The sequence below is a fragment of the Corvus brachyrhynchos genome, unplaced genomic scaffold (genome assembly GCF_000691975.1).
Source record: "Corvus brachyrhynchos isolate BGI_N302 unplaced genomic scaffold, ASM69197v1 scaffold148, whole genome shotgun sequence".
NCBI lineage: Eukaryota > Metazoa > Chordata > Aves > Passeriformes > Corvidae > Corvus > Corvus brachyrhynchos.
The window spans coordinates 3,009,855-3,020,728 of NW_008239785.1; the positions used below are offsets into that span (position 1 = coordinate 3,009,855).

Genomic DNA, 10,874 nt, shown 5'->3' on the forward strand with positions numbered 1-10,874 from the left:
AAGAAAACTGTGTGTTCTGTTCTCTCCGGAAGAGCCAGAAAGGGGAACCCAGGGGTGTTTACTGGGTGAGTGTGTGTGTATGAGCTCTCTGGTCCATAACACAGGGCACGGATCCTTGGCTGCCTGCCAGGGTGTGAATAGAGCTGTGACAGCTCGTTAAAATGATCCTAGAAAGGACAACGGGCTGCGAAGATAACGTCAGCCTGGGTGTGAGGCAGGAAAAGGTCCTGGGAGCAAACAAAGCCGCTGAGAGGGGAGGTGTGAAGGGCTCATCACTACAGCAGAAGTCCCCTGAAGAGGTTGGATGTGCAGGTATGTAGGCAGTTACCTTACCCTGCCTTTAATCAGCGATTTTTCACTCTGGTCACAAAACTTAATGCATCCTTCAGTACTGCTCCCTCGCCGGCATTTGGCTTCAGGCCAGGCATTAATGAGTACCCCAAGCCCAATGTGATTTGACTCCTCCAAATCTATTAGCATATCTTCAGAGCAAGATAAAACTCATTAAAATAATTTACATTTGGGCATTAGAATTTCTGATAATTTTTTAATACCTACTGCCAAACCCACAAAACTGTGGCAGTGTCCTTCAGATGAAACTACAATTTACCCATACTTTCTGGAAGAAGAACAGACTGCCAGATCCCTTAACCGCTCGCTGATGGTGATGAAACAAGTCTGTAGCACATGAGCTTACCAAAGCTCAAGGGGGCTATCTCTGATAAAGGTATGCACACCATTGTGTAAGATTTGGTTTATTAGAAATGGTATTAAAATGTGTTGTGTTTGAGTTGTGTTATATTGTGCAGGACTCTAGTGAAGGCAGCTTGAGTTGCAGAACAGCCCCAAATTACTGGTTCTTGGAAGCTGTGTGCTGAAATCTTTATATGACTGAGTTATATATCTGGGTTTCAGCTTGTGCCCTCCCTGGTCTCTGTGCAGTTCACTTTTTTACACGCCTGGTTTTGATCTCTGTCATTGCTGTTCAGTATCCCGGAGCTCCTGCTGGTGTCTCTCCCTGTATTTCATGCTGAGGAGGAATCAGTCCCTGCCCAGATCGCTGTCTCGAAGCTCAAAGGCAGTCCAGCAGACATCAGCTGATCCAGGGCAGCTCTCCCTGTGTGAGCTCTTACCTCAGAGCCTCTAACAGAGCCACGCTTGAACTGCTCCTGACCTGTGCTCAGATTATCCCAGCTAAATGACTGAACTCTGCTGTGCATGCTGGAACAGTGCTTGTAAATAAATGCATGGAAACCCAAAGTAGTAACTTCACAAAAGACAGCTTGAATGTTTTCATCCATATGAAAGTACTTGGGGTCTTCTAAGTGTTAAAGCCTCTTCAGCTGAAAATATCCTGAAATGGGCCATAAGGATGGATATCTTTGCTCACCTAAAGTTCTGTAGATGTGGCCCTGCAGCTGTGCTAGTTCCCCAGTGGAAGTGCTGGCACCCGGGGAATGTACACCCCATCAGCCTCTTCCCTTGGGAGTTAAGGAACATCCAAGTAACTATTGCCCACTGTAATTGACTGAGGAGGTTCACATTTTACGCTCTCTTTCCTTTACCACGTTTCTTTTCAGTAGGTTTTGTGGTTTTTCTCTGTCATACAGTCAGCAGTGAGACAGATTTAGGGTGTTGGTGTGTCACATATTTTTGAAAGGCAGCAAGCACTGATCTTTACAGTTTAATTTTCTGAAGCACTCCCATCAGCTGTAAGAATAAGACATGAACTTGCAAATTCTTGTCTGCTTTTACTTTCTGGGTTTTTTTTTTTTAATTTCCTCTCACCACCCTTGAAATAAAGAAACATAATGGCATAGCTAAAGAGTTTTAGTTTGAAGGTTTGGTGGATATCTTCACCATAACTCTGTGTGTGTAGTATGCAATCTCTGGATCTGCATTCATGTTTCTTTCTCTTTGCATTTCCTCATCTTCCTGCATTCAGGCAGTGCTAGTCATGTGATACTTTTGTGACTTGAGGCTTTAAGTTTTTATTTTTTTGACTCAGATCTAGCTTTTTGTTGTATCCTCCTGAGAAGAAATGAAAGAGCTCCAGGAAAAGTGTAGTTGTGGTGTTTAATCTTAAAGGAAAGGGGGCAGGTTCTCTGGGGTGCTTACTTCCAACACAAAATAAAATCATCTTGAGGAGAGGTAGTTTCAAACACTAGCATGGTTTTAGTTACAGAACATAATACAATATTGGAGGGACTGCTTTCAGTGTACCAGGCTTGCCTATTGCACTGTACCAGTTGGCAGAAATTCAATGAAAAATAAAGCATCAAAGTTTTTTTTTTGTAATTAGGCTTTGAAGTATCAATTTGTGCTTTTTAAAACTACTTTTTCATGTGGCTCCTCTCTTGTGACTCCTGATCTTTCATTCATGTTTAAAATGACAGCAAGAAAAGTATCCCCTTAAAAAATAAAAAGAAGGAACTTTGTTCATCTACATTTGCTGTTTGAATGTGTTTATTAAAACTGCTCAACACAAATGGGAAGAATTACCTCCATCAGTTTTGCTTGTATCTTGAATGTATCTCAAGCTTAATTTTTGTGTGCTTCCTTCCTTCAGGTTTTGAATGAAGAATGCGATCAGAATTGGTACAAGGCAGAACTCAATGGAAAAGACGGCTTCATTCCCAAGAACTACATAGAAATGAAACCCCATCCGTAAGTAGAGCTTTTGGGATAGGCTCCCTTGATCTTACTCTGGGCATCCTCACAAGCAGAAGGATGGTTTTCTGCTAAAATTTTACCAGATCTACTCAAATGTAAGGACAGATAAAGGACGGCTGGTAAGTTGTGTGTCTCTGGCTGTAGTGTTTGCTTTAACTCCTTTCACAGTAGCTGCATGGCGGGGTGTTTTGGGAGGCTTTTCTGGTGCTTGCTCTGGTGTTTTTTACGGTCAGATGGAGCAACCTTGGGGTTAGCAGCCATAAACCAGCAGAAAACCCTTTAGGAGAGAGTTGTCACTACCACTGCCCCAGGAAAAGTGTCTGTGTTCTTGTGACAATTCTCAATTTTACTTACTGAGCAGCTAAGAGTAAAAATCATGGCATTCACAGCTCAGCAAAAGGTGAAGGGTATTTGGAGCTGAACTTGTAGTATGTCTGTCACATCCTGAGTACAGAATCACAGAATTGTTAAGGTTGGACAGGACCTGTAAGAGTCATCTGGTCCAACACCTTCCTCACAAAACAGGCTGACCTCAAAGTGCTGTTACACAAGTATTGGTGCCTTGATCTGCTGCTCCAGAAACTGCTTTGAACCTTTCCCCCTAGGTGTAATAAACCCAGCATATGAAAACTGTAGCATTTCATGACTGGGTATTTTCTTTGTCAGTTCATGTGTTTCTGCTGTCTTCTGCTAACCTTTGGTTCTGCCAAACTTTGAGATCCTGCAATATCTGAACAAGAACAGCAAGCTCTGGGTAACAGATTCAAAGGAAGGTTTAGGAGGGAGCAGCAAAACCTGTAATCAGGGTTTTTACAAGGAGCTGTAGCATTTCATTTGCTCACAAAAACTGATGATTTATGTAAGTGTTGACTGTCATTATATAATGAAGATATAGCAGTTAAATGCAATCAAGAATTATTTTTTAAGGGCTCTTTTGAAATAGCAGAAGGAAGCTTCTGAGGGACTGGGCCCCAAGAAGGGAGAAGAGGTGTCATGCTTCTAGTGCAGCCAAGTGGGAAGTGAAGCAAGGACCCACAAGAAAATTCTGAAATTGTTTAAAGCCTTGTTTTCTGTAGTAACATGTCTGGTTTGGCCTGATTTTGCCAGTCCACTGGGGATCACATTGCAATTTCTCTCACATTGATTTGATACTTGTACCTTCTCATGACAATTTTCCAGGCATTTGAGTTATCCTGCAGTGATGTCTCCTATGATAATCAGTTTATTCTGTGATCCTCCATTGTGTTTTGTTTTAGAGGAATAGAGCTGTCAGTTTTTCACTTTTTTTTATATCAAAAGGGAATGAACAATATTCGAGCCTGCAAGTGGGCGAATTTGATCGTGGTTTTTAAAGCATAGTTAATTTGATCTTATCTGAAGATGTTTAAACTGCTGATGGCATCTGGATGGAGGCAGTGCCATGTGTCAGCAATGCTGGGAGTCTTAACTACTGCATTAACAGCCCTGGGAAATGATGCAAAAGTTTTTATAGCATAATGTTGGCTTAGCTGTAGTGCAGAGCTCTCTAGTCATACAGGTCATACAAAAAGCAAACTGTAGGCAGCTGAGCAGAGAATGAGCTGAGAATGTTCTTTTCTCAGACTAGTATCAAATAATTTTCAAGAAATTTTGGAAAGAAAGCCACTGAAAATGACTTTAAATCCTGTCCTAGGATCCAAGACTTAAATTATCCAACTACACAGCTAGTATTAAATGCAGTGTTCCTCCTTACTTCTATTTTGCAAATCTTACAGATCACTTTGTAACTACCAGCAAATGAAACTGAAAGGAAAATGTGGCACCTCTCAGTGACCAGACTCACCTGGGGATTAATCTGAAAGGTTAATCTGAATTGCCACCTCAATTAACAAAGCAAAGAGTGAGCAGAACTAGGCAGGACAGAGAAGAGCTGCAGGAAGTTCTGGGTAGGGAGGTTCCTGTGAAGGCACAGCACACCTTGCTCTTGAAGGGGGCAGGGGAAGACTTTGCTGTTTATGAAACACATCATGGATCTGATCCAGGCTATCTCAGGTCTTTGTGTTTGTTATCAGCTTGTCCTGAGGGATATTGCTGAAGTCTCACTTTGCAGTATTGTAATTTCTATGGAGGAACTCGGCCAAGTGAAATGATTGTGCGAAGTGAAGCCGAAGGAATTGCCAAAGTGCCGACTGAGGGGAGGCTGGAAGCGATGAGAACCTGTGCTGTACAATCAGTGCAGCTCCCTCTGGCTGTGCATTTGGTTCTGCAGTGCTGACAGGATGAGTTTCACCTGCATTACAGAGCTTGTTGGAGTCAAGCCTTATCAGGCTTAGCCCTTCAGAAGAAAAGTTGTGGGAATGTCGTGGTCACTTTGCCTAATTCTCCACTAATTATTTTGATGTACTGTGATGTTTGTTAATTTTTTCAAACAAAGATACGTGCACAACACTTCTGCTGCTTTACAACTGTGTTCTTAAGTAGACAGTAGTCCTGCAAAATAACTTCATTTGTTTAATCTCTGGGGTTTTATTTTAGTTTTCTAATTCAGGTTCTTCTACTCTGGCTAATGTGGTAGTGAAGCCATAAAACTGCAAGAAAGCTCAAGAATTGTGAAAGATTTTTAGTCTTTCTATTTCAAGTGCCTTAGAAGCAGCTGGCAGAAAACTTAAGTAGTTTGGCAATGTCACTTTGGAAGTGTTATTTCTTTTAAAAGAATAGTACACTTCTACTTTGTAGTGATTCAGTAAAATTTGGGGGGAAGACAGGTATACTGTTGAGGCTTCAGGAAGGATTCTATTAAGTTCTTTCAGGCTTTTCTTCTTACTTTACAGAGGAAGGTGAGGCTGTTTTTTGTTTAAGATGAGACTTTGTCACATGTGAGTAATTGAGAATTATTTGAGAACTAAACAGGATTAAGACACTTCGTAAACAAATATGGCGAGATATCTAAAATCGTAATATAAAGCTTGCTTTAAAGCAGCATTTGGCAGAGAGAAAATTCAAGGCTTCTTTGTCTATCTGACAATAGTGCCAGAAGCCCAGGAAATTAAATACTACCTTTGAATTCTGAAGTAGTTTCACTGCATGATTTCTCTTGGTTGATTTTTAAGGGCAGTGAGGGGCAGGTGGGTCTCCCATGGTGGTCTCCCACCACCTCAACTCAGGTACCAAGAAGCAGCACAGGTGCTAAGCCACCCAGAATGTACAAAATGCCATGAAGTTCTTGATCACTGATAGGATGGTTGAGGGAGGAAGCTTTCCCTTTTCATTCCAGGTGATAAAAAGTACACAATGAGTGTTTCAAGCAAGTAAAGCATGTTTGGCGATCGAGTAATTAGTCCTTCTTCAGCTCTAGAGGTAGTTTCCCCTTAGATCTGGTGACTTTGTGACGTCAGGAGAGCTCCAACTTCTCTGAAGAATGACTGTTTCAGGAAGGATTCTGCAACTCCTGCCTTGTTGCTGCAGCAAAACCTTCACTGCAGACAATGGGCTGTGTGAGTGGAGCTCTTGTTATGAAATGCTTTCCTCTAACAGAGGTCAGTCATCTGCGCGGGTGTGGGTGTGATAAGTGCTGCTGTCCTGTGTGATCTGTTCCTCAGAGCTGAAAGCTCCGCTTTTTAGTTGTGAAGATGCTTCTGCTTTTCTCATGCCTTGTGACCTACCACTCATCCCTTCTTTGCCTTTAATCTTGGATTAGTCTGGAAATGCAAATGTAAATGGGGGCAAGGATCCCGTGACCAGGCTGTTGGTCAGTGCTGACGATCTGGTGGCCTGGGGTAGGTTCAGCCTTGGTGTCATGGTCAGCCAGTGGCTGGTGAGAATTTTGCATGTGGTTTCCATGAGGCAGCTACTTCATGTGACTCTTTCTGTGAAAGCTGCTGGATTGTCCTGCCTGTGGGAGAAAGCAAGAAAAGAGGCTCCTGAAACAAGTGGCATCAGCATCTTTGCTGGAACGGAATCCATGCCTAGCTCAGCACTCCTCTGCAGTAGAGCAGAGAGACCTTGAAGGAATTTGGTCTGTGTGTAACTGCAGTCCTGGCACCTGCCTCAGCTTTCTGACAGATGATACCTGTCTTGGACCATAGGACTCAGAGATTGGACTCTGGGCTGCTGGAGCTAACAGCTGCTGGATGAAGATACTGATTCTTTATACTGAAGTAGATGTGTCTTACCAACCTGATCTGAAAGAGACTAGAAATTGATTTGGATACAAAATGCACTTTTGACTTGTGCGGGATGGGGCAGTGCATAGACAGGATCTTGTTTCCAGAGCCATGATATTTCTGGCTCTTTCATGAAGGGATTAAAATTCTTAACTTCTCCTATTGTTTTCTTTTCCTCCCTTCACAGGTGGTTTTTTGGAAAGATTCCCCGAGCGAAGGCTGAAGAGATGTTGGGCAAACAGAGACATGATGGTGCCTTCCTCATCAGGGAGAGTGAGAGTGCTCCCGGGGACTTCTCCCTCTCAGTCAAGTAAGTCATGCCCAGGAGCAATTGTGTGCTAATCAGGCATCTGCTGCTCCTTTGGGCTGGGGAGTAAAGGGCAGGTGATTGTCAATGCTGAGGAGCAGGAATAATCTCACAGATGCCTTACGGCATTTCTTGTCTTCTAGCGTTTATTCCCTCTATAGAGCAAATCTGTTTGCTCTGGTTTGCAGTGAGCCCACAGGACTGACGTGGTGGCACGTGGCTCACACAGGCCCAGATACTATCTAGTGGCTTCTTTGTAGATCCCATTCCTCCCTCTTACAGCCACAAAGCACCCAGTGTGGACACCCTCCCATCCTCCTTCCTTCCTCCTCTGCAGTGCAAGTTATTACTTTATCTTCCCTCTCTGTAGTACATTATGTAGTACAAGTATGTTTTTCTCTGCTTGGCACATGCTTTGGTCATATTCCCATTGACCAGCACTGGGACGTGGAGCTGAAACCAGAGGTCCATTGGAACCCTCACAAGTGCATTCCACATGGGTTAGGAAGAAATCCTTCTCTGTGAGGGTAGTGAGGCCATGGCACAAGTTGCCCAAAGAAGCTGTGGCTGTCCCATCCCTGGAAATGTTAAATGCTAGGTTGGACAGGGCTTGGAGCAGCCTGGTCTAGTGGAAGGTGTCCCTGCCCATGGGAGGAGGGTTGGAATGAGGTGATCCATAGGTGATTCCCAACACAAGCAGTTCTGTGATTCTCTGAAGTCAGTCAAATAGAGGTACTAGAAACTTGAAAAGGTATGTGAAGTAATTTAATGTGTGATCAGGGTGGGAGGGAATCTGTCCTCAGCAGCTGGCTTTGGCATTTTCTTTAAAAATTATTTTCTGTAATCTTCCCCTTTCCTTCCATAAATAAACAAGATTTTCTTTAGAATCTTTACAACTTTTTTATTACTCATGTGCAATTCCAGCTGGCTCTGTTTTCTGTGGCTGTCAGTGATCTGTCTCAACAGGATTCGTTTCTTTTTTTCTGGTCATCTTTGGTCTGTAACCAAATTTTTGTCCTTCTGTACAGCAGCATTGAGTCATGCCAGCAAACTGGATTAAAGCCACTGATTTTAGAGATGTTTATATTTCTGTCTTGGATAGAGTCATCTGGGCTGGAATATCAGAAATGAATGGAAGCTTCAATTGCAGAAAGTGCATTCCTTCAAGAAACAGAAAGTTACAGTGGCATAGCTGGGCCTGCCTGTTCAGCCTGGTGTTGCCATCTGGTGGTAATGTCTCAGCTGGATGGTTTTTACTGTGTATATAATTTAGGAAAGTCCTTTTCCTAAACAGTGGCCTGTAGGATTTGAAATAGTGAGAAGCTCCCGGGTTGAGGAAGGCAGAGCAGAGGCAGCACCCAGGAATCGTTTCAAAGCAGTGTCTGCTTTCCCCACTGATGTATAGGAGCCGTGTATGCCAAGGGGGAACAGTTGTCTTCTGTTTTCAGTGTTTTAGGCTGAAGTAAAAATACCAATGTGCCGTTCATCTGGAAAATCCCAGTGGACCTCTCCAGAGTTCCTCTTTATTCAGAGTAAAACCGTTGGAAATGTAGCTTCAACTGAATGCCACCGTTTGTCGGAAAAAATTGTTAACACAGAATTGAAGTTGCTGGTTTATGTGTGCAGCAGCATCTTTGAACATTCTGGGGCTTGAGGGGGTTTTTTTTGTTAAATTTTATTTTGGGGTTTCTTTTTTTAAGGACCAGAGAGGTTCTTTTGTTTCGTAAGAGAGCCCTTTGCACAAGTCCATGCTGGTTGCCAGAAGAGCCAATCCTACGTTCCCCATGGCAGTGTTTTCCCAGGAATTTGCCTATAATGGGACTGGTGCTTATGCATTGCATTGTTGCACGTACCCAGTGGTGCTGTGGAGGGAGGGACTGGGACTGTGAGAAGCAGAGAACCATGGCAAGAGTAGCACAGACTGAAAGTGGCTCAAGTCAGTTGTGAAACTGCTGGGTGTCAAGAGCTAAACCAAAGTGCTTGTGCTTGAGTGGCAACCTGTGTTTGGGGATGTAAAGTGGAAGGCACCGTGGTGCAGCTGTGTTACTGTGACCTTGCAAAGGCCATGGCATTTGTCCTTGGGATTCTCTGCACCGTCTTCAGCAACACAGGTGATAGCATATGTAACATACATTGAGAAGTACGTGTGATGCCAGCTGTGGGATTACATTTATGGTATCAATGTCATTGACAGTTTTCACTGTGCCCTGAAGGACCTTTTTGTTCTAAACTCTGTGCTGATGACCCCAAAAGGAGTTCTCCGTAGCTAACAATGTGCTCTTCTGTGTTCTTCATTCTTTCCACACAGGTTTGGAAATGATGTGCAGCACTTCAAGGTGCTTAGAGATGGGGCTGGCAAGTATTTCCTTTGGGTGGTGAAGTTCAATTCTTTGAACGAGCTGGTAGATTATCACAGATCCACATCTGTCTCCAGGAACCAGCAAATATTTCTCCGGGACATTGAGCAGGTGCCACAGGTAAGAGAAGTGTCCCTGCAGAGTGCCCTGTTCAGGCTATTGCAGCCACAGTCTGAAGTGGGATTGCATTTCAGAGTGAATGGATAGGGATGGAAAGAAGCTGAGTGACATTTTTTTACCTTTGTAAGTGTATCTTTAGATCCTGCAGTCAAAATTATACTGGTAAATAAGCTGCATTCTTGTGCAAAGCCTGTCCGCACTCCTGGTCTCCCTTGAGTTGAGGCAAAATTATTGTTGCTGCTTGAACATTTGGCTTGTTGTAATGTTTGTGGATTCTGTTGCAGGAAGGTAATCTGATTGCTGTGAATTAAAAATGGATTTACTCCTGTTATAGGGCACAGTCAGAAAGGATAGGAAAGTGCTGAGTTAATGGTTGGACTTGGTGATCTTAGAGGTCTTTTCAACCTAAACAATTCTGTGATGCTGTTCTGATTTATACCTGATCATAGCCAGAAGTGCAGCCCTCAGTGAGGCTTTGATACTGGCCTTTCCTGAAGAGGTGGTTACAGCATATGGAGTATTTCTGGTTTGGATCTAGCCAGTGTGAAGAGACTCCAAAAACTGTTGTGAAGTGCCAGCAGAGTAGCTTTTGTATATCCAACTCTTTATTTTGTTCCATTTTCCAGGTCATTCAGAGTGTTGTATTTCATGTAACTGCATGTTTTGTCAGTTCTGGATAAATCCTTTTGCTTCCTCATACAGCATTCTGTTTCTAGCCTGAAGACAAGGGGTGTGGAATTGGTGCTGCTGCAGGTGCCACAGGCAACTTTGTCACAGTTTGTCTGAACTCAGCACCTGGCTCTGCACTGCCAGGTTGGGGATAAACAGAGTGAGAAAACAGCTGGCTGAAAAGGACAACCATGAAGAGACCTTCCTGGCCTCACAGTTTTAAGACTGCAAATGTATTTTAAATGAACTGTTAGCTTTTCCTTTAGAGTGGAAGACTTGCTGACAGGCAAAATGTTCTGTGACAGAAGAGTTAAGAAAAATGTGTAAAATATCAACATCCAGTTTTTAGGGGGAACTTTGTGTAGATCGGTAATATTTGTGCTATCAGTTGGCGAAAACAGGACAAGTAAGCAGCAAGACTGTTGTATTGAAGTAGAACACAGATTTACAGTAGGCCACAGAATGAAAAATACTAGAAAAACATCAGAATCATCTGCTCTATTTCAGCTCTTTCACAGAAGCTTGACTTTTTTCTGAGGTGTTCTATAGCCTGTGCTTTGCTGTTTTAGCACCTTGTTGCAGCTGTTGGCAGCTGGCTTTTATGGG

At 43.2% G+C, this 10,874-nt stretch overlaps 1 protein-coding gene across 1 annotated transcript in view; it reads left to right on the top strand.

The window, feature by feature from the left end:
* Positions 1-10,874, top strand: part of GRB2 (growth factor receptor bound protein 2) — a 45,408-nt gene that overhangs the window by 32,048 nt on the left and 2,486 nt on the right. The window contains exons 2-4 of the mRNA XM_008640589.2: positions 2,570-2,667; positions 7,003-7,125; positions 9,431-9,599. Coding sequence (XP_008638811.1) covers positions 2,570-2,667; positions 7,003-7,125; positions 9,431-9,599 — 390 coding nt within the window. The remainder of the gene's footprint in view (positions 1-2,569; positions 2,668-7,002; positions 7,126-9,430; positions 9,600-10,874) is intronic.